The sequence below is a fragment of the Entelurus aequoreus genome, linkage group LG16 (genome assembly GCF_033978785.1).
Source record: "Entelurus aequoreus isolate RoL-2023_Sb linkage group LG16, RoL_Eaeq_v1.1, whole genome shotgun sequence".
NCBI lineage: Eukaryota > Metazoa > Chordata > Actinopteri > Syngnathiformes > Syngnathidae > Entelurus > Entelurus aequoreus.
In genome coordinates, this window is record NC_084746.1 from 36,956,459 (window position 1) to 36,980,458 (window position 24,000).

Below are 24,000 nucleotides of genomic sequence, written 5' to 3' on the forward strand. Positions count from 1 at the left end.
ATTTACGTTTATTTAATATTTAGAATGCATTAAAAAATAAATCCGTTTGTCGTCATGTCTTTCATAATAATTGTGAATAATAGGCAATATTCCCCAAAAAAGTGCAGTTCCCCTTTAACAAAAGACAGTGCCTGTAACTCAGCATGCAGTAGCCTATCAGAGAGCGCCGTCTTTGCTGTTCACCACGTCCCGTTCTATATTTTCATTGGTATGATGTGACGAGGCATAATTTATTTGTGGCATGTGAAGCTTGTAAACCTGTTAAAATCCATAAATTAGCCATAGCATTGTCTAACACGCAGGGTGCAAAGTGTAGGGAAAAAAGTAGGCTTATAGTCTGGAATTTACAGTATTTAAAAAAAAATCAATAAAATTAATAAAATGTCCACAAGTTTATAATGCACATTGCCGCCACCTGTAGACTGGGGTGGAACATTCACTTCACACTTTGCTGTCAATTTGTTCTCAGAGAAAAATAGTTAACTGTGCATTTTTTTGTTCAATTAATGTTTGTAGGACACATTTGGTGTGCCCGTGGCCTTGGGAAGTGAGCACAGGGTGACCTACCACACCACTGGAGATGAGGCATCTCGAGTCTATGCAAAGAAGACTATTGTTGTGGGCAATGTGTCGAAGTACGTAACTTCTTACTGTTATACTGTAACTTTACTATTTAAAAACAAATACGAACATTTTACTCAATGGTCCCCAAGAAAATGGATGGATAGATATGAACACATTTGGGATTAACTGTAGGTAGAAAGATACAACACAGCAGCAATAGAACCAATGTTAAAATAGAGGTAAGGAGCAAACTGCTGAATTAGCATTACTGTTGTTGCCTTCAGCCACAGCCAATGTTTTTTTAACCAAGTGCCAGAGCCCTGGCTGTAATTTGCTTTTGTGTACCCCACAATAGGTGCCTGTAGTAGACCTGGCAGTTAATTGAATAGAGTCGTTAATTAGAGCATTTCCATTTGACTTTTGGTATAATGGACAACTTCTCATTGGAAAAATGTGCATGAATTCAGCTACCTAAAGCTTATTTGCCCTCTGCTGTCAGGTATATCCCGCCAGACAAGCGTGAAGAGAACGACCAGTCGACTCATAAGTGGATGGTGTACGTCAGGGGCTCCCGAAAGGAGCCCACCATAGACCACTTCGTCAAGAAAGTCTGGTTCTTTTTGCACCCCAGCTACAAACCTAACGACCTGGTGGAAGTCAGGTTAGTGCCAGTCAGCAGTTTTCAAGCGGTTGCCTCGGGTGACATTCAGGGACGCCGAGAGAAACTTGTTTCAATTAACGTTTCCCGTCGCACTCTGGTGTTGCCCGTAGACACATGGTGTTTACTTTCAACCTTTAATTATTATTCTAGGCCATTAGTTTGCCCGGCCTCTTTCCGCTACACTACAATAAAGTAGGTAAACAAGCTGCTTCTTAAGTCTGTTGTTCATTTCAGTGGGTGAAACACAAAATGAATCAGCCAGGACATTAAATTTCAGATTTGAAGTTACGTGTTACAACATGACTTCCCACGTGATGTTTGTTTTCCCTTCCAAGCCAAACACAAAAGAAGTGCTGAATGTGGCGTGAGTCTGTGATGTCACACAATGACTCAGCTCAGTATGACTAAGAGTGGGCACACCTAAAGTGTACGCGCCATGCAGTGTCTTAGAGAAAACATGCGTTTATGGCACGTCAAGGCCCAAATTACTCTTGTGTTGCACTCTTCATCGAAAAAAAGGGCCTTTCTGAAATCCCATGCAGACAAAAATCTCCACATTCTCTTCATCAGACCCTCTGAATATGTGATTCACCAGTGGGCAGACATGTGAAATAACTACTTCTATTCACATGTGTCCTGTATATACCCCAGAGTTTAGAGCACCACCCCTTGGTAACTATCATTAAAATGAATAACAGAGTCATGTAACAGAAAGTCTTACTTGTGTCAGGAGACAAAAGGTTACATTAATTCTTCGTCATATTAGACGTCCTCTGAGTATTGCACTTCATCAGGCCCTCTTTTCTGTTTTAGGAGAGCGAACCCAAAGTTAGTCATGTGTCTGACCACATGTTGTGTTTTGCTGCAGAGCTAAGCAGAGAAATGCGACATTTTGGAGTTTTCTCCTTTATTCAAAGGGGACCTATGATGAATATACTCTTATCTGATTTACAAATGTTTCAATATTGGATACTCCTGTTAAACAATAGCAAAGCGTCCCATCATAACATTAATGCATTTGGGTGTGAGCTTGCATGCAGTTTCGAATGCCTCTATTTGTATTTTTTTAACTGGGAATCAGTGACGTCACACATTGACGGATGTACTTATGTGGTGTCTTGGACATATTGCGTCAGAAAGTCTCCTCCTCCTCTGCTGGGCCCAAATAGCAGAGACTTTTGCCGCTGCAACCTCCGTATATTCCTTCCCGTTTCATGCCCTCCCGCCTGCTCTATGTCTATGAAATAAATAATATAAAATATTTTTATTATTTGTATTAACATGTTGAAACCTTTTAGTGTATACAGTATTATTGTTATCCAATCTTGGCATTCACACCCAAATACACACAATAACATTGATGTGTGACACACAAATTTTGCTAAAGACAGCTTTTTTTATGCAACTCTGGAGTCTTATCGAAAGAGTGTGCAGGTGTACCCAATGTTCTGACTTTGTGAATCTATTTAACCTCCGAGAACCTGTCGTCCACATATGTGGACATCATATTTTTGGTTGTGTAGAACACAATACAAGGTTTTTTTCTGCAAGATCCTGGTTTCCACTTACAAGGACATCATACTACCAACGAGTGGTGGAGAAAAAGTATACCCCCTCAAATTTAAATTCAAGATGTTCTGAAAACACATATTCAAACGTTCCGATGGCAACGTTAAACTTTTTTTTGGTTTTTATACTCATTGGGTCCCAAATGCCCAGGATAAATAAAAAATGCATGCCATAAAAGAATTTGTGTCTTGGAAGGCTACTGTTTATGGAGTTTATTTTTGACCGTGTCTGGGGAAAAAGCAGTGCTGTTAGTCTTTGAGATATTTATTTAAACAGTGTGCATTTTTAAAAGATAAATTGATACTTTTGGGGATGGTGGGATGTGGATTCATTTGCAATTTGGGAACGCCTCCAACCACGAACATCTTGCAGACACATGCCGAAAGTGGGTGAGTGTGGAGCAAAATTTACACCAATGCAATACGTATTATCTTGACCACATGAAAGTCTTTTAAATATTAATTAGAACCATCATAAGTCCCCTTTAACCAATGGTTGCACCCAAAACCTAGAATCTGGAATCCTCCAGAGGGATGCTCTGACGTTCTATTATCACCCATGATGACACTCCAGTGTTCACTAATCAGCTTTTTGTTCTGTAAAAAAAAAAGTCAAGAGGATTTAAGTTTTCCTGTGGCTTTTTAATAAATGATGGATTTTGTATGTCAGCAGCCTAAATCCGTCTGGCCTCTCTGGCAGTTCAGCTGACAAGGTACTTGTGTTGCCGTGGGAACGGCGCATAATCTCCACGTCTGGCAGCTGTTTTTTTTTCTATGCCGTGATCCGTTTGGGATCTTTGCTCCTTGCTGACTCCATGCAGGGATGGTATTAAGTCCACAAAATATGTGCGTACTCCAGTTTCGCTTTTGGGAGATGCTTGGTATTTTTCTACAAATTCATTGTGCACCATTGTGATGTTGTAAGGTGCTATACAAATAAACCTTGATTCATTCTCTGTCCTTTTTATACAAATGTTTTTTTTACAAATACCGTATGTACCTTTTTTCTTTTCTTTAAATAATGACACTTAACGTTTTTGCATCTGTTTTCAGTGAGCCTCCTTTTCATTTAACCCGTCGTGGGTGGGGTGAATTTCCTGTAAGGATCCAGATCCACTTTAAAGACCCTCGCAACAAACGTATTGACATCATCCATCAGTTGAAGGTCAGACATACTTTTCTATGTCTTTACACATAATGACTTTAAACCCACAAACGGCACTGTTTTTATCACCCTTTTATTTCCTTTCAGCTTGACAGAACATACACTGGGTTGCAAACACTGGGTGCTGAGACTGTAAGTGTTGCTTTTTTACTTTTTTAAACTTGTGTTTAGTCCAACTACTAAGAACCTAACTCACTGTAATTGTTTTCAGGTGGTGGACGTGGAGCTCCATAGGAATTCTCTTGGTGAGGATTACATCTTGCAGCCATCTACCTCCAAGGTGACCCAGAGGGCAAAAAGCCCGATGGCGGTAATGTGTGCTCCTCAGACTGGCCAACGCTCCAGTTCGCCCATCTTCCCAGATTCCAATTTTGAAAAAGGTATGCATAAATGAATATTTGCTCAGTTTAATTTAATAATACGGATATTTTACAAAGGTGTTTGTTTTGTGGAAGCGGCAAGATTTGTGATATTACTTTTTCCAGGTTTAGTCAAAGCAGAGACGTCTGCAGGATGTCATAGCTCAGGCCTGGCTGCAGGTGAACGCACGCCGACGCGACCCAAAGCAAGTGACAGGATCACTTTGGGTTCCCATGGCAACTCCGCTTTCCAGCCCATTACAGCAAGCTGCAAAATAGTTCCTCAAGGGCAGCCTCCAAGCCCTGCTGAGTCTCCTGGGAAGTCGTTCCAACCTATAACGATGAGCTGCAAAATAGTCTCTGGTACATGTCTCCACCTAGTGGTCATTGCCGCTCTTGCTTTGTGCACTTTCTCTTAGAGGGAAACTGCACTTTTTGGGGGAATTTTGGCTATCATTCACAATCCTTATGTAAGACAAGAACACACTCGTCTTTTTTTAAAGCATTTTAATTTCTAATATATGTCAATTACGAGTTGGCTAACAATGCAGCTAATAGGAGTCATCTATTGCGCCCATAAAATCCTCTAAAAACATCCGAAAACCGCCAACAATACTCCATTTACATCTCGTAACCTGAATATTAATCAAGTATTAGCAATATTGTTATTATAAGCGCTAACACAGTGGAACTACTTTGAGCGGCGGCGTGATCAAAGAGAGGTAACTAGCTTTTGCAGCTATTGACATGCTAGCGAGCTGCTGCATGGCCTCTGAGTTGGTGAAAGTTAATTCTAAACCAGTGATTCTCAATATTTGTTCACCAAGTAACACCTCAGAAAAAACTTGGCTCTCCAAGTGCCACCATAATGACCAACATTAAAATACAGTAGTTCAGTAGGCCTAGCCTAGCTAGTCATTAGTTCACATATATATTAATTATTTTTGGCCAATGTAACATTACACACAGTTTGAACAGTAACATTGTGTTTGAATATAGGAAAATAAAACACTGTACTTTATTCGAACGATTCTTAGGCGTACCAGGAGTGGTACACGTACCACAATTTGAGAATCACTGTTCTAGATTATAAATCATGCTTTCCACCGGTATAAAAGAAAGTTGTGGACATAAACCAAGAAGCTGGTCAACTTTGATGTTCAACTTAGACCCAGAGATGGCGAGTAAGACACGAAAAAAGGCTTGTTTTGTTTTTAATCATTAATTTTTTTTACCTGCGTGAGAATTAGGCATTGCCAGTGAGAGCAGACATGTTCGTAGTTTGTATTTCTTGTTTAGCACTTAGCAGCAGTGATACTTGCTGGATTTGCTTATCGTTCAACTTCTAAAACTTGTATCTCATCCCCCTTATATTCAGGCTCAAAAACATAAAGGTCTGAATCACAATTTGTACCAAAGTCGTCGTTGTCGCCTCTCATGAAGCCATAATTAGTAGTTGTTGAAGGAAATCGTGAACTTTGTGATGTGTCTGTGAAATTAATATGCTGCTTGTCTCACAAAAGGATTTTGAATTATAGACAATATTCCACAAAAAGTGCAATTCCCCTTAAAGCCGATTAAAGGACTATTATCCTAATAAGCGCATTAACAGTTATTTTTCTTTATTTCTGTTTTTTTTTGTTAATTTGCAAACACCTTCAATTTACCAGCTTTATTTTTAGAGGAAATAACCCATCTAAATAGCTTGGCCCTTTCACAGGTTCTCCCATCTCCACGCCGAGCCACTCACCGCTGCCTCGCACACCCACTACATCTATCCCTGTCCACAGCAAACCCAGCTCGTACTCTGTGCTCAACAACCCTTATGTCATCGTTGACAAGCCGGGCCAAGTCACCGGCGTGACGTCCTCGTCTGCCGCCTCTGCAGGTACGCCCACATCCAGTTCCCACTCGCTGTGAAAAAAGCTTGGGGTGCTTCAAATTGGGAAGTGATCCTTTCGCAAAGTGTCGGTGCACGTTTAAAAAAGTAAATTATATGTTCTACAGCAGAGGTGTCAAAATCGTTTTCACTGAGAGCTACATCGCCGTTATGTTTGGCCCCAAAGGCTTCTAACAGTGAATATCGTACTATTATCATACCATTTTTTAAAGCATTTTATTAGTAGAGTTTTTAAAAACTAAAATGTAAAAAAAATGTGGTAAGCTGCAATCATTTCACCTCTAAATTTAGTGTATATTACTGTAAATGGAAAAACAGTACTGCAATTTTTATGTTAAAAAAATGGCAGCTCAGTTGCCAGAATTTTACTGTAAAATTTACATTTGTTTTTTACTGTAAATAAAAAAAAAAGCAATTATACAGTTTAATTTTGGCACCTGAGCTGCCAGTTTTTTTTACCGCAAGTCAACAACTGTAGATTTGTCAGAGTATTACTGTAAATGCCAAAACGGCACCACAGTTTATTACAGTAAAAAAAAACACTGTTTTTCATTTAGAGAAAAATGCTGTAAAAACCACAGTACATTTCACAATTTTACCATGAAATCTATTGCTACTTTTACATTGCACAATTTGATGGATAGTCATTATTATTAGTATTTATTTCTATTTAAAAATGGTTTGAATGTTTGATCATATATTTTTGCATAATTAAACAATATTTAAGTTAACATAATTTGCGATTACATGGAGTACATATGTTTTTTTCTCCTAAAATAGAAAGGAAGAATACATTTAGTAAGAAAGGTTACAGTACTTTATCGATACATATTATTTCTGGCTTTCGAGGGCCAAATAAAATGAAGTGACGGGCCACATCTGGCCCCTGGGCCTTGAGTTTGACACCTGTGTTCTAAAGCATCCCTGTTACCTTTTTCTCTAGCCTTTTTTTTAACATATTTGCAATTTAGACCCCGCCACATTTTTTGCTGCTTTGTTCTACCCATATGAACTCATGCACGATGATCAGTTACCCTGGTGATGGAGCACCTGCATTTCATGGTCAGAACAAAATTGGTATCATACCGAAATCCATCACCTGTGGAGAAGATGTGCTGTTTTCATAAGATAGATTCCTGGCAGGTAGTGCTAACACTGTAAGTGCACATCATGCTCACAAATCATCAAATCAAAAAGATTGCTGCATGTTGTTGTTTTTCCCGCTCAAACCCTCGTGTCCTTGGACTTAAACTGCATCCTTCATCATTTCTTCTGTGACCTTCTGTGTTTGTGTGAAAACTTCTCTGCAGGAAGCCCATCGGCCAAACAGTCTGCTGCTCAGGGAACTCGCTCGCCAGCCCCTAAAATGCACACTGGCACCTTCCTCTCATCGGGAATGAAAGTGAGTGGTCTATTGATCCTGTTAAAAATGACTCATGACCTAACGCATGTGAACTGATAGCCTTTTCATTGTCGTGACTGTGCCTTTAACAAAGCATCATGGTATTCATAGCAGGCCAGCTTCTATCCTCAGCAGATGTGTGTGCCTTGGCAAGCTTCTTATGTAGGACAGTGTAAGGATTGGATAGGGAGTTTTTGCCCGAGACCATTAAGCAGTTTGGGGTTCCGTCTCTGTAATTTCCCTTCTGTAAAATTAGCATCTACAAAAAAGTACACAAGTTTTCTCTTAAAATGGGTCATAAGATTAGATTCTGCAGTGGTAACATCTATTGTGGTAGGCAGTAGATACACTTAATACATCTTAATTCTCTTTTTAAAACTATTTGTATCTATATGTTTACTGTTGATTTTATATATTATTACCAGAATAATTCCTGATATAGAATTAGACATACGTTAATGATCCCCAGGACATATTAGTTCAAATACAAGAGTAAAGACTAACTAAAACACAGTTATTCTTTACTTTGGCTACCGTGCGTTTCCCACCTAGGCCTTCAGTGATGTCTGACTTCAATGATTACCTCTCAAAATACCATAATTTATGTCCCCACATGACCATTGCTGTAAAAATACTATACAGAAACACATTTACGCACTACTGTACATTGAATCACCTCAACAGTGTACAAAACGGGTTATTTTCTGGCACATTTAAAAATCAATAAACCAGCATCAGCAATTAAAACATATCTTATGTGGTACTGTCAAAATTAAAATTGTAAAAAGCATATTAAACGTAAAAAAATAAAGAAATAAAATATTTTAAGTCACAATTTGTAGAACCCATTCAACGCCGTATAAGCCAGTGGTACCACTCGTAGTCAGTTGATTCGCATGGAATCGGCGGACTTTTCCCCATTTTATCGCCGATATCGTCTCACAAGACATAGTTTCTCTTTAAATATCGTTCTTGAAAATGACCTTGCAAATATATATGCCACCTAATCAACGTTTTGTTCTCCTTCTTTGTGGGTCAACCCTTCCTTCTTCCTGCTAAATTGCAACCTGTGATTGGATACTCACTTTGGAATGACAGGTGAGTATCCAATCACAGTCTCGTTAACATCAGGCTTCCTAGATAGGTTACTGTCAACAACTTGTGATCTGATTGGCTATCGCAACTGTCTATCAACTGTATGTGTTCTCAAATTCATCCGCTAACGGTCCCGGGTGTGGCTTTGCTGATCTGCATAGCACCGCCGCGGCTCAAACCAGTGAGTATCCAATCACAGGACGCGTAAATGTCACGTTCAACGTGAGGCCAGCTAGAAGGCCTTACTGACAACTCGCGATCTGATTACCTATGGCAATTATCTATCAACCGTATGTGCCCGTTCACTTACAGTGCGTAGACGCCTGCATTGTTGATTCTGAAGGCATGGCAACATAAGCTTGCTGAATTATGATTGGATAAAAACTCTAACCTAAAAACAACAGCACTGAAAGGAGCATAATATGACATGAAGAGAATATGAATACTTTTAGATATTTAGGGAAAGTAAATTACAAATTACTTCTATCTTTAATTATGATCATGGTTTCTGGTTATGTTAGGCCAGCAGAGAAGGCCTTGCTGGCCCTGACGGCACACCACTGCTAAAACACTCTCAAGGGCACTAAAAAAAGAGAAATAAATCTGTGGTCGTCGGCATCCGTCCGTCTGCGTGAGACGATGGAGTTGCTCCCTGTCAGGTCTCATCGGCACCTGTGAGAGTGGCTGTGAATGGCAGTCTCTGGTGTACTTGGTTCAGATGTAGGATGTTGGTTGTCGTGGCTGGTGCTCCGTTGTCTTCCGTCTTGTCCTTCTCTCCGCAAGGGCCGCATTTCTCGCCTCTTCACATGCCTGGTCACTGCTCCCCAACGTTGAACGCCAGGATGCACAGTCGGCAGCAAGGCACTCCCAAGAAGCGATGTCGATGATGCACTGCTTCGTGTTTTGTTCCAGGCGTCATTAAAAATTTGTGGTCAACCAACAGGGCGACCACAAATATCGCTAAAACATTGTTGCGTTCTCATGGGGTGGTTTTTGAGATGTTTCGATATTTAAGTATTTCGCAAAAGCATGATGGAAACACTTTTTTTGCATTTACATAGCACCTCAACACCGAACTGGCGGGCCGCCCATCCAGGACAACTAGGGCAGACGGGTTGTCTTGGTCTTGCTTCCGATCGGTCAGCCCAGGCGAGCGAGCCGAGACCGCCGTACCGGGCTGTCTCGCGGGTCGCTTCCTCGCAATAGAGGCCGAACCGCAGGCTCGGGGAGACCCACATGCCCGAACAAGTGTCAAGGGGCCTGTAAGGACGTTGCCTTTAGCGATCACCCGCTGCCTTCATCATCTATTGACATCACGGCAGCAGCGATGGCTGCAATATTTTCCTCAAAGTGGAGTCTTGCGGGATAATATTTTATGAGCATTACAGCTCATGACGCAAATAATCCTTTAATGGAAACACAAGTCGCAAATGTACTTTATTGAAATTTTTTAAATATCGCTTTTAATTTGCAAAAAACTGCAATGGAAACGCAGCTAATGACTTTGCTGATCTCTTCCTCGGTGGGTGGTGAAGCTCCTCCATCACTGGCAGGTCTTGGATGGAAGCACGGGCAAAGTCGATGGCGACGTTCTGCGTGGTGTAGAGCTCATGGTAGTGTTCTACCCAGCACTGGAGCGGTGATCACTTCACCTAGCTTGGACTTGAGGAGGGAAGAAATAACAAATAAAATATAAACAATACCAACAATACGAAAGCGATAGTATATAACGACAACAGCAATAGAATGGGACAACTAAAAAATAAAATAAAAATTAATTATTTACTCTATAAACAAAGAAAGGTGCAGTATAGTAATAAACAAGTATTATCTATTACATAACAGAGAAGGATTGTACATTCTCCTATATTGTTAAAAAGGCATAATCATATTTTAGCTAATCTATAAATATTAAAACTAACATTTGTACCATATTTTAATATTGCAATGTCTTTAAACACTGCATGTGTTTGTTTACAGGTTATCATTAAGCAGGAGCCAGGAGAAGTTTCAATGCAGCAGCAGCAGATGGCTTCAACAGTGACCCAACCAGCTGCTCCAGCGGCACATCCGTTTGTCTCAGTCAAAGGAGGTCACATGATCTCCATGTCGGCCCAGAAACAGGCTGTTGGCGCCTCTGGGCCCGCGACTAGCAAAGTCAGTTTGTCTTGTACCCGAAATGTGTTAAATGTTGATCATTATGTTGCTAAAATCTCTTCCTGTCGCTAGATGTTAAGCATTCCAGTGAGTTCGACGCTCCAGTCAGCGGTGAAACAGGTGGCCATCAGCAGTGGGCAAATTCTGGTTGCCAAGGGCAACCCCTCTGTCTCCAAGGTGGTGGGTGGGAAGCAGGTTTTGGCTCAGGGAGTGGCCAAATCCATTGTCAGTGGCGCCAGTGGCATCTCCGGTCAGCAGGCTGCAGTCAAGGCAGGCAGCGGTTCGAGTGGCAAGACTGGAGGTCAGGAGTTGACACAATTCGATAACGATTCATTCCATTTTTCAGTTTGTGTAAATCATTGTTTACAAACTCAGTGATGGCTACACTGCAGCTGCCGGCCAACAACCTGGCTAATCTGGCAAATTTGCCACCGGGAACCAAGCTCTACTTGACCACCAATAGCAAGAACCCCTCAGGGAAGGGCAAGCTGCTGCTTATCCCACAGGGAGCCATCCTCAGAGCCTCCAATGCAGGTGAACCATGTTGTCTTCTATTTATTCATCCAACAACTTAGCTAACCAAACTATGAACACATAGCTTGAATCATTTCCATGTCGCTTTTATTCTTTATAGCCAAGATGTCTTTTAAAGCTATGCTCCATGGCATTGCTCAATCTTTATGAAGGCATGATTTGGACGAATGATAATAGATATACAAAACCCAAAACCAGTGAAGTTGGCACATTGTGTAAATGGTAAATACAAACAGAATACAATTATTTGCTAAACCTTTTTAACCTATATTCAATTGAATAGACTGCAAAGATAAGATACTTAACGTTCGAACTGGAAAACTTTATTTTTTGCAAATATTAGCTCATTTGGAATTTGATGCCTGCAACATGTTTCAAAAAAGCAGGCACAAGTGGCAAGAAAGAGTGAGAAAGTTGAGGAATGCTCATCAAACACTTATTTGGAACATCTCACAGGTGAATAGGCTAATTGGGAACAGGTGGGTGCCATGATTGGGTATAAAAACAGCTTCCATGAAATGCTCAGTCATTCACAAACAAGGATGGGGCGAGGGTCACCACTTTGTAAATAAATGCATGAGCAAATTGTCGATATTTTTAAGAACACCATTTCTCAACCAGCTATTGCAAGGAATTTAGGGATTTCACCATCTATGTTCCGTAATATCATCAAAAATTTCAGAGAATCTGGAGAAATCACTGCATGGAAGCGATGATATTACGGACCTTCGATTCCTCAGGCGGTACTGCATCAAAAAGCAACATCAGTGTGTAAAGGATATCAATCACCACATGGGCTCAGAAAACCACTGTCAGTAACTACAGTTCATCGCTACATCTGTAAGTGCAAGTTAAAACTCTACTATGCAAAGCGAAAGCCATTTATCAACAACACCCAGAAACGCAGCCGGCTTTGCTGGGCCCGAGCTCATCTAAGATGGACTAATGCAAAGTGTAAAAGTGTCCAGTGGTCTGACGAGTCCACTTTTCAAATTGATTTTGGAAATTGTGGAAGTCGGACCAAAGAGGAAAAGAACCATCCGAATTCTTATAGGCGCAAATTTGAAAAGCCAGCATTTGTGATGGTATGAGGGTGTATTAGTGCCGGAGGCATGGGTAACTTACACATCTGTGAAGGTACCATTAAAGCTGAAATAGGGCTGGGCGATATGGCCTTTTTTTAATATCTCTATATTTTTAGGCCATATCGCGATACACGATATATATCTCGATATTTTGCCTTAGCCATGAATGAACACTTGATGCATATAATCACAGCAGTATGATGATTCTATGTGTCTACATTAAAACATTCTTGTTCAAACTGCATTAATATATGCTCATTTTATGCAGAGAGGAAAATCACAACTAAGTCAATTTAGCAAAACTGTATTTATTAAACAGTTATTAAGCATTGGCACAAACATTCATGTCATTTCCAAAACAGAAAGTGCAAGATTGTCAGAGACATTTTAAAACAAGCTATTAGTGCACTTTTGTGCATGATGACACACAAGATATTTCAATAAGTGTCACATAAAAATGAGCTGCATATCAAATAGTATATGTCCTACGGTGTTGATGTGGAAATAGTTGTTTCGGCATTTAGTTGGTGTGGCACCGAACGGAGATGTTGACATGTAAAGACATCTTCCCACTTGAAGCCAAACCACCGCCAGACGATGCTGTTTTTCTTGGGAATTAATTCTTCCTCCTTTTGTTACCAGATTCCCACCTTCTTTCTCTTGTATTACCACTCGCACCGCACCGCTAGCTGTTAGCATCACAGCTAACGTTACCTCTCTGCTCCGCGTGAGCGTGTGACGTTGCTCACGTGACAGTATGTGACGTATGTAAGAAGGTGCGCTTGTTTTTAAGTCTCTGAGAAGGAGAGACAGGAAAGAGTGAGAAACGCATGCAGTTTAATGCCCCGCAGCTAAAACCAACTGCGGGAGAATGTATACTCGAATATCACGATATAGACATTTTCTATATCGCACAGAGACAGCCCAGCCCTATGCTGAAAGGTACATACAGGTTTTGGAGCAACATATGTTGCCATCCAAGCAACGTTATCATGGACGCCCCTGCTTATTTCAGCAAAACAATGTAATAGTAAAAAAGTGTGCGTACTAGACTGGCCTGCCTGTAGTCCAGACCTGTCTCCCATTGAAAATGTGTGGCACAACATGAAGCCTAAAATACCACAACGGAGACCCCGGTCTGTTGAACAACTTAAGCTATACATCAAGCAAGAATGGGAAATAATTGCACCTGAAAAGCTTCAAAAATGTGTCTCCTCAGTTCCCAAACGTTTACTGAGTGTTGTTAAAAGGAAAGGCCATGTAACACAGTAGTAAAAATGCCCCTTTCCAACTTTTTTGCAATGTGTTGCTGCCAGTAAATTCTAAGTTAATGATTATTTGCAAACAAAAAATTAAGTTTCTCACTTCGAACATTAAATATCTTGTCTATGCCGTCTATTCAATTGCATATATGTTGAAAAGGATTTGCAAATCATCGTATTCTGTTTTTATTTACGAATTACACAACGTGCCAACTTCACTGGTTTTGGGTTTTTTATATAATGACGTGTCTAGTGAACAGTGTTGGGTTAGTTACTGAAAACCAGTAACTAGTTACAATTACTAGTTACTTTATTTAAAAAGTAACTCAGTTACTAACTCAGTTACTTACACCAAAAAGTAATGCGTTACTGTGAAAAGTAACTATTTAGTTACTTCTTTTTTCCCCCTTTTTTAAAGGCTCCCATTAATGCCCTTTTAGCCTTCATTTCAGTACTGTTATTGCACTGGAGAATAATACAATCTGTTGATCAACTTGACATGCATTTTCATCACTGAACTCAGAAAGCAATGTTGTCTACATACGACACACAAAGACAAAGATATGTTTCAAAGGGCCAATTTATTTCAGGCCAGAAAAAAATGACAAAACTATTTTAAATAGCTGCAACATAATGGCACTTTAACTTTAACTCTAAGTAGATAGGATCTTTGATCCAAGACACAACTTACATTTAACTAAAATGTTATTTTCTTTGTGCTCGACAAAAGAAAAGTATTGAGAATGTCTCCATGTTAAAAAACTTGACTTCTGGCTTCGCCATGATGTCTTGTTAGTTGTTATGAGAGTAGCGTATGTGTGTGTGTGTGTGTGTGGCCCTTTAAGATATGACAGCATGAGAGGTGAGTGACGTCAGTGAGTGAGTGGGCGAGAGAGGTGAGGGAGCGGCGACAGTGAGTGCGTGTAGGTGCTCTAGCTTGCTGGATGGCTGCGTCCAATGAAGTCACAAAGTTGCAACAAACCGCCGGGCTCGTCATTCACCCTCAGCTGTAAAGACCCTCTTCCGGGTAAAGTGAAGGTTGTTAGACCCGAAGTACGGCTCTGGAGGAACGTCTCCCCTGTGGGGAGGCGTGCTTTCTGTGGGTGGGGGAAAACACGCCTCTTCTTTTCCACCGGAGCGCTCCAATAAAACACACTCAGATCTTCAGTTTCTAGCCGATACTACATAAAAATAACGTAAAATAACGCAGTAACGCATCATGCAGTAACGGTAACTGAGTTACTGTATATAAAAAAATAACGCGTTAGATTACTAGTTACCGCCGAAACTAACGGCGTTACAGTAACGCGTTACTTAGTAACGCGTTAGTCCCAACACTGCTAGTGAATATACAGTAAACATGCTGGGAAAAGTTCTTCCTGTGATGTCAAAAATATTTTGGTACTGCTTGGACAAAGTATTATGACTCACTCAGTATCCAAGGTTAGTGTCCTTTCCTGACATGTTTCTTCATGCCTGCAGTTGTATTATAAATAAGTCAGTCATTTAGTAGCAGTTACATATTTGTATAACTTGAGTCACTCATGGGTCATCTTTGTTTTTCCCCCTGAAATATGCTTTCGGTGCTAGAGGCCTCGCTCTACACGTTGACTGTCATATTTTATTGAAATGTAGCTGAAATGACTCAAATGAATGAGATTGTTTTGATGAAGACAAAGGGGACAATTGTTGATCAGATTTGCGCCTGGTGTGCTTGTGTTTGTCTTAATTTAGGTCAGCAGTCTCAGAGCAGCTCGTCAGCGAGCGCCGGGGGCTCTCAGACACCCTCATCTTCCTCATCCGGCAGTTTGCCTTCCAACCTCTCCTACACATCCTACATCCTTAAACAGACCCCGCAGGTGGGTCATAATGCAAACCTTAAAGAAATACTACATGCTTGGCATGAGTTGGGAAGTTTATTTTATTGTGATTTAAGATGTAGTTGCCTTTCACTTGTTCCAGTCCAGCCTTTCTATTGTCATTTCTTAAAGCAGCAAGCGATTGCTGCCTTTGCATTCAGTTGATGGAGAGTAGAAATATAATTCAGATCTGCTCTTATTGATACCTTATTGTTTAAAGGATTCAGGATCAGAGGACTAATCTGCATCCCGTATTCATTTTTAGGGCACTTTTTTGGTGGGCCAGCCATCACAGGGCTCGGGGAAGCAGGGGAGCTCTGGTGTGGCGGCACATGCTACCTCATCTCCAGCAACCTCTCCTCAGCAGGCCATCCGGGTTACAGCGGGGCAGAAGGCGGCCATTTTGGCTCAGGTGGAAAGCAAGATGACACAAACTTTCATATATACTGGTGAATGTGAAATGAAGCATTACATATCATTTTTTTTCTGTATTTGTGAGGTGGTGGGCGGCTCCCAGACTGCACAAGTGAAGTTGTCGGACGGTTCTGTTAAGACGGTGACAGCGGGGGGGCACTTATCCAAGCCGGGAATGACCACATTGAGAATGACAGGCGGAGTCATCACTGCCGCTAGCTCCACCGGCAGCTCTGCCAATGCTGCTACAGCTGCCAACCAGCAGCAACAGGCGAGTTCCTTACTTAAAATGACCCAAATACGTCAATATGACATGTTATTATGAATGTGCCTGTTACTACATTACATATATACTTACAGCATGTATATAAAATGTTAATGGAGTTTTTTGGATGATTTTTAGAGTGCTTGACAGATGGAAGAGAGCGATTCCCATTACCTTAATTGTCAGCTGACTTTTGCTAGCGTTTATTGTTCAGAATGTATAAAAAAAAGAAAAACCTAAGGATTGTGAATAATAGGCAGAATTCCAAAATAAAAAGTTCCCCTTTAAGTCATTTATTTTATTTAACCTACAGCATGCACATATTTACACAAATACAAAATGTATTAATTGTATAAACACTTCTGCAAATACAAAACTTAACACACTAGTTTTTATGTGTAAGTAAAGGGACCACAACTCCCAAAAGGATCACTTCACATCTGTGGGCAAAAATGTTTTTTTGATATATCAAATTACAAGAGACAGGACACAAGCAAACCGGAATAAACGAAGGACAGTCAGCTCTCTGGATCATTTAACTAGTGCAGGGGTGTCCAAAGTGCGACCTTTTTTTGCCCCGCAAGTAGTTTTTTTTATTGGCAGTCAACATGTTCTGAAAATTAAATTAAATTATTATTAATGAAGTACAGTACAGGCCAAAATTTTGGACACATTTTCTCATTCAATGCGGTTTCTTTTTTTTCATGACTATTTACATTGTAGATTGTCACTGAAGGCATCAACACTATGAATGAACACATGTGGAGTTAAGTACTTAACAAAAGAAGCTGAAATAACTTAAAACTTGTTTTATAATTTAGTTTCTTCAAAATAGCCACCCTTTGCTCTGATTACTGCTCTGCACACTCTTGGCATTCTCTTGATGAGCTTCAAGCACACCTGTGAAGTGAAAACCATTTCAGGTGACTACCTCTTGAAGCTCATGGAGAGAATGCCAGGAGTGGGCAAAAAAGTAATGAGAGCAAAGGGTGGCTATTTTGAAGAAACTAGAATACAAAACATGTTTTCAGTTATTTCCCCTGTTTTTGTTAAGTACATAACTCCACATGTGATCATTTATAGTTTTGATGCCTTCAGTGACAATCTACAATGTAAATAGTCATGAAAATAAAGAAAACACATTGAATGAGAAGGTGTGTCCAAACATTTGGCCTGTACTGTATATTAGATGTAACATTAACAACTTTTTTCTGTGTCACCTATAAAACAAAAGCTAAAATAGCAATGTTTTTTTCAAGTAGCTTAGCATATACTGATGTACATTGAATTGGTTTTATTGTTAAAATCATCTCCCTACTGAAGTAGAGTGAAGGGAATGCAATGAGTAACCAGCCAGCTATTTAAGTTGAAGTTACATCGGTTTGCCTTTTTTTAATTAACCGCTGCATATTGTGTTTCCCATAGGCTGCTGATAGTGGAAAGTCGGCCTCCCAGCACCACTCTCTCTTGGTGGCAGCCAACCAAGCAGCAGTGATCAGTGCAGCCAAGAGTGCCAGCGCTGCAGGAGGAGCAAGCGGCTGCAGCCTGTCAAAGTCCGCTGCGGCCACCTTGGTCAAAGGCTGCGCTACGTCTTCTGCCAAAAGTGTCGTCGGTTCACCCGGCGCTGCAGTAACAGTCGCCAAAGGCCTCACCACCATGCCGGTGATCGGCATGGTCACAGGTGCAAGCTTGGGGTCTGTGGGCAGCGTACCCAAAAGCGGTAGCACATCGCTGGTCACGGCATCATCGCTAGTTAGCGGCATGGCGGCATCTGCGGTAGGAGGAAAGACTGGTGCAGCTCTATCAGGTAAAGGCTGAAAGAAGCTCACCACAAATGTGCTAATGCTGAATTGATCAAACCCAATTGTGTTGTATCAGGCATGCTGAAAATCCACTCTGGAGGTTCTAACTCGCAGCAGACGGTTTTGACCATCCCAGCGAACCAGCTCAAGCAGCTTGGCGTAGCCAGTGGCTCTGGTGGGCTGCAAACCATACTCATGCCTGTTGGCAAAGGTAAAACGGCACTGGTCCCAGATTAGTCAAACAAATCCTTAGTTCCGCAAATAATCACTAAAATAGCTTAATGTGTTTCTTGACTCCAACTTGTATGTGGAGGGGTGAAAGTAGGCATGTGTTTCCTCTCTTTCACTTTTCATCTCAGTGCAAATCTTGTATTTGCTTCCTTCATTTGTGTGTCCTGTTGTGTGCACAGTGGTGTCTAAAGGCTCCTCTTCTCATTCTTTACCCACCACCAAAACCACCCCTGGAGCAGCGGGAGTCTCCCCAAGTCCTTTTAGCCGCGCCTCCCCCTCCCTTGCCCTGCCTCTGGTACAAGGTGAGAGGGGGTCTTTTCCCTTCCCTCCCAGTCTTCCCTCTGCTCTGTCATTTATTTTTCCACCTTTTCTTATATTCATAACTTCCAATGGTGAGGAGGAGCCTGCAATTTGCATGTAATGGCAAACAAATACTTCCCAATCTGTATTGTTAATGTAATCAGGTAATTGGCGTTTGTCTTTGAATGTTCTGATCTCCTTTTTCCATGTCCGTGTCGTGTTCAATAGAATAGCTCAGTTTATATTCTACATACAGCATCTTTGTTGCTGGCAGCCAAGTAGTGTACTCCATTGTGCCTCTTCAAGACTTTATTCATTAACAAATAATTCTACAAAAGGGGAGCCCATTACGTCGCTCGTGAGCTACCGGTCGATGGCGGAGGGTGTGTCAGTTGAGGCGGAGGGTGTGTCAGTTGACCGCCAGCCACGCATTAAGACGTCACTTTCGTCACTTGATTGACATTTACGGCACCCGAGGGTCTTGTGAGATGACGCTGGCTGTGCCAGATCATTATTAAGAAAAAATGACCGACAGGAAGGCGAGAAACAATTTTTATTTCAACAGACCCTCGCGCCGTACCTGCTGTTAAAACTCTAAAGACCTACTGCACAGTTCCTGTCTTCACAATAAAAGCCCTGCTTCATCCTGCCTGTGCTCACAAAATAAGAGTGTCAGAAAGCTGGCGCGCACAAGCTCGCAAGCTACAGAGTTTGCTGCACATGTATTTCTTGTCAAGTGTATAAACAAAAAAAGAGTATGGAAGCTGGACAAATGAGATGGCAAAAAGCAACGACTGTCATGTGGTATTTTCTGCCGCCACAGTGAAGACAGAGCCAGGCACATCTGTCACAGCTGGTCCTTCACCCCCAGCAACTGTCCCTCTCGCCACGTCTGCCCACGTTAGCCCTGCAGCTACCATGGTCAAGCAAGAGCAAGGCGCCGATCATTCTACGCATGACCTCATCAAGTACGTATGCCTGCTTTTCTCTGTTACTTTAAAATACTTACAGGGGGAAAATAGTGTTTAAACTTGTGCAGTCGCTCATTAATCAGAATGTGATGGATTATCTCGGCTAATTAGCGGATCATTAATTGCTCTTTTCGCAGCACGGAGCACATAGAGACCATGATGCAGTTGCTGACAGCTGTGGTGAAGAAGTTCCCTCTCATTGTGCCAGATAAGTGTACGCCATACTTTCACTGCTGCTCATTTGGTTTCATTGAATGCTAATTTGATATTAAAATACAAACTGCAAGTGCAGTGTTATAGATTTTGACTCTTGGTTTCTTCTGTGCCTATTTAGCTGAAGACTCGCATCCATTCTGTGCCTCTTCAACAGAACAATATTATTCTTGGAATATTGGAAAGCGCAGGGCATCAGAGGTGGGTTATCGACCCTTAACAGCACTACATGGACCAACACTTGATTGATAATAAAGTAAACTTGTCTTCCTAGTCAAGCTGTCATTAAATATGCTCATACATCAATGTGCTAGCACTTAAAACGCCTTGTTCTACTGTTTCTCTAACGCCTGTAGTTTTCAAGAGTATGCAGATTTTTTTGGTTTTGTCTTGCGCTGCACACCTGAGTCAGCAAGCTTTCTGCTTGCCTCATGTCTTCACATTTATCTGGTCAGATGTCTGACCTCATCTTTTTTTAATGGTTGCATTGATGCCATGTTGTGGCAGACTTTTCAGAGGGCAATATTTATATTTGCATTTCTTTATAAACTGCACATGGAGCTCATGATTTAACAGGGCAAGGACAAAACTTGTGCTTAAAGTGCCTTTAAGTAGTAGTTTTCCTTTTAACAGGTAACTAAATTTCCTGTAACTGACACCATATCATATGTCCTTGGACAGCAATATAGTTTAGACCACCGGTGTCAACCTCAAGGCCGGGGGGCCAAATCTGGCCCGCCACATTATTTTATGTGGCCTGCAAAAGCCTGGAAATATGCGTTAATAAAATGCTTAATATTTTCTTATTAAATATATTTTTGTTCTTTCCCTTTTGACATTAAAAATCATGTACTGCAGGCAATTGCATATCTTTAAAAATTCAATATTATCAAAATCTCGGAGGTTTATTTTGAAGCGAAATTTACCAGCGCGCACTCTAGTCAGTGTCCTCACTCATCTTTGCACTGCATTGACCTAATAACTGACCGTAAAGCAACCTGCTGCGCATGTACGGTCATTAATCTGTGTTTATACTGTACATGATTATTGAGATCATTTTTAGTGATTAACATGAGTGGATGGATGCAGTTAACATGGATGGAGTGCATGTATGGAGTTAACTCCATATTTTTTAATGACCTAATATAGATAAAATAGAAAATTGAGAAGGGCTTTAATTCTACCTAAAATGTTTGTGTTAAAGAAACCTTCCTCACCCACGCCTGGCTAAATGCAAAACCTTTCTTAATCAATAGGCTTTAATGCTGCAGTTAGAAATCAGTAACACACACAGACATGTCTGTATGTAGCTTCAGCGAGCTGTGGCGGTCAAGCGGGCCATCCAGAATTTGTTGGACCACTCACCTCGCCTCCAGGCTCTCACACCCTTAAAGACCAGAGAGGTGGTGCAGTGGTGTCGGCACAGGGGCTACACGCCGCCTGACCCTGAACCGCAACGCAAGAATGACGACGAGTCCATCGAGGACATCCTCACGCAGATTGACAGCGAGCCAGGTGTGTGTTTTGCTTTGTATTTGTAGCATACTGCCTCAGCATTCAGGGATGTTTGCTTACAGGTAGGAGGAAGTGTTGTTTCTTCTAATGTGACAAATGTATGAATGGAATCTTGTCACAGAGTGCCCCTCCACCCTGAGTAGCTGTGAAGAGCTGGTGCTGCGGTTAGAGCAGATGCAAGCTCTGCTGAAGACCGAACCGGAGGAGGCCGACAACGAAATAGTCGACATTGTCACCGTGATGCCTCCATGCCAGAAACTAAAGGTCAAGGAGGAGGAGCAAGAGGCCGACACGGAGCCCAAGTTTTTCCTGGGGCCCTGTGTGTCGGCTCAGTTTGTCAGCGAGGCGACCCAGCAGGTTGTTTGATTTCTTCTCTGCAATAAGGCCTTTATTGGCTAACAATGCTTTTAATGACTTAAACTAACAAATAGGAAGAAATGAATTAAATCTTTGTTGTCATTTAGATCGGGATTACCTTTGAACCAGTGGAGGTGGAGAAGAATGTTTTTGCGCCGGTTATTGAGGCTATGATTCTTAAGGTCAGTCACATCTTACTTGAACTCTTTCTTCCCTTTACTAAACTTGGGCTGAAGATATGAATTATGCAGCATTCCCTCAGCTCACTGAACTTCACAGTTCACCTTGTGCTGTGCAGAGTCTTGTTTTTTTTCTTGACTTAGGGGTGTGTGTGTGTGCGTGCGTGCGTGTGTGTGTGTGCGCGTGTGTGTGTGTGCGCGCGCGCGTGTGTGTGTGTGCGTGCGTGTGTGTGTGTATGTGCGCGTACGCATTTGAATACTGCAGGCAACAGAGCAGTTGGCCAGTGACATTCTGAGAGAAGCTCTTGCTGGAGCCTTCGCCAAATCCCCCCAGAACAGGTCAGTCCAAGTTTTGCTTTAACATGCAACCCATTACATGCGTGTTATTCTACCTTTCATTTAAACAAATCAGTTAAAATGATTAAATAAACTCAATTAATAGGATATTAATGAAGTGAAAACAATTCATTAATACTTTCCTAAATCAGAAAGTAGTGTATTTACAGGCAAACTGTTGCATGAATATTCCTGATACAGTTGTCCTTCACCACATCTCACTTCAAATTTTGCGGTCTCACTACATTGTGTTTAAATTATTATTTTTTTAAAGCATTTTTGGCCTAAATTTAATGGTGAATGAAGTTTTATTTATATGTAATATACAGTACAGGCCAAAATTTTGGACACACGGGGCGGTATAGCTCGGTTGGTAGAATGGCTGTGCCAGCAACTTGAGGGTTCCAGGTTCGATCTCCACTTCCGCCATCCTAGTCACTGCTGTTGTGTCCTTGGGCAAGACACTTTACCCACCTCCTCCCGGTGCCACCCACACTGGTTTAAATGTAACTTAGATATTGTGTTTCACTATGTAAAAGCGCTTTGAGTCACTAGAGAAAAGCGCTATATAAATATAATTCACTTCACTTCACACCTTTTCATTCAATGTGTTTTCGTTATTTTTTTTAAAAAGGTGAAATAACTAAAAACATGTTTTGTATTCAAAATAGCCACCCTTTGCTCTGATTACGGCTTTGTACACTCTTGGCATTCTCTCCATGAGCTTCAAGCACACCTGTGTAGTGAAAACCATTTCAGGTGACTACCTCTTGAAGCTCATCGAGAGAATGCCAAGGGTTGGCTACTTTAAAGAAACTAGAATATAAAACTTGTTTTCAGTTATTTCACCTTTTTTTGTTAAGTACATAACTCCACATATGTTCATTAATAGTTTTGATGCTTTCAGAGACAATCTGCAATGTAAATAGTCATGAAAATAAACCCATTGAATGAGAAGGTGTCCAAACTTTTGGCCTGTACTGTATATTACAGTTAGCAGTGTAAAGATTCGTTTTAACAACCATTCGATTCGATATTTGTGGTTGCCGTTACGATCCAGGTATAATCTCTTTTTTAAAATTTTTTTTTAGAACGATTCAATCCGAAATCGATTCAGTAACCTTTTAGCAAAAAAAAATCAACCAATGTTACTGTGAAATAAATACTGAATACTGGACACTGCAGGTGAAGTTTCCTATATTCCTGTTATTTCTTGTAAGGAAATTATTTAAAAATGAATTCTGGATACAAACAAGCAATAAACAACAATTATTGGTCAATGCATTTACATGTTATTTGAATAAAGTGCAACCAACACTTTAGGTGAAATTAACAAGAGGAAACATTTTCTGCTTCATTCAACATTCAGGCAATCTCCGCCCTGGCGTTGCCGATAACTTGCTCCGCTGTCACTTCCGTTTTGTCTGTCGCATCTTTTGTGTCTTAAAGGCCTACTGAAATGATTTTTTTTTATTTAAACGGAGATAGCAGATCCATTCTATATGTCATACTTGATCATTTCGCGACAGTGCCATATTTTTGCTGAAAGGATTTAGTAGAGAACATCGACGATAAAGTTCGCAACTTTTGGTCGCTGATAAAAAAAGCCTTGCCTGTACCGGAAGTAGCGTGACGTCAAAGGTTGAAAGGCTCCTCACATTTCCCCATTGTTTTCAATGCAGCGAGAGCGATTCCAACCGAGAAAGCGACGATTACCCCATTAATTTGAGCGAGGATGAAAGATTCGTGGATGAGGAACGTGAGAGTGAAGGACTAGAGTGCAGTGTAGGACGCATCTTTTTTCGC

At 41.1% G+C, this 24,000-nt stretch overlaps 1 protein-coding gene across 2 annotated transcripts in view; it reads left to right on the plus strand.

The window, feature by feature from the left end:
* The window catches only part of yeats2 (YEATS domain containing 2), a 37,043-nt gene that overhangs the window by 9,395 nt on the left and 3,648 nt on the right, over positions 1-24,000 (plus strand). Inside the window, exons 6-29 of one of the 2 annotated variants that reach the window (XM_062022778.1) lie at positions 517-635; positions 1,064-1,225; positions 3,847-3,958; positions 4,046-4,090; positions 4,170-4,338; positions 4,444-4,680; positions 6,038-6,205; positions 7,528-7,619; positions 10,695-10,871; positions 10,944-11,172; positions 11,247-11,405; positions 15,487-15,611; positions 15,877-16,023; positions 16,111-16,296; positions 17,716-18,097; positions 18,169-18,303; positions 18,503-18,625; positions 19,447-19,591; positions 19,732-19,808; positions 19,929-20,008; positions 21,118-21,322; positions 21,444-21,679; positions 21,787-21,861; positions 22,124-22,197. In XM_062022778.1, coding sequence (XP_061878762.1) covers positions 517-635; positions 1,064-1,225; positions 3,847-3,958; positions 4,046-4,090; positions 4,170-4,338; positions 4,444-4,680; positions 6,038-6,205; positions 7,528-7,619; positions 10,695-10,871; positions 10,944-11,172; positions 11,247-11,405; positions 15,487-15,611; positions 15,877-16,023; positions 16,111-16,296; positions 17,716-18,097; positions 18,169-18,303; positions 18,503-18,625; positions 19,447-19,591; positions 19,732-19,808; positions 19,929-20,008; positions 21,118-21,322; positions 21,444-21,679; positions 21,787-21,861; positions 22,124-22,197 — 3,659 coding nt within the window. The remainder of the gene's footprint in view (positions 1-516; positions 636-1,063; positions 1,226-3,846; positions 3,959-4,045; positions 4,091-4,169; positions 4,339-4,443; positions 4,681-6,037; positions 6,206-7,527; positions 7,620-10,694; positions 10,872-10,943; positions 11,173-11,246; positions 11,406-15,486; positions 15,612-15,876; positions 16,024-16,110; positions 16,297-17,715; positions 18,098-18,168; positions 18,304-18,502; positions 18,626-19,446; positions 19,592-19,731; positions 19,809-19,928; positions 20,009-21,117; positions 21,323-21,443; positions 21,680-21,786; positions 21,862-22,123; positions 22,198-24,000) is intronic. The other variant, XM_062022779.1, reaches the window with a different exon arrangement.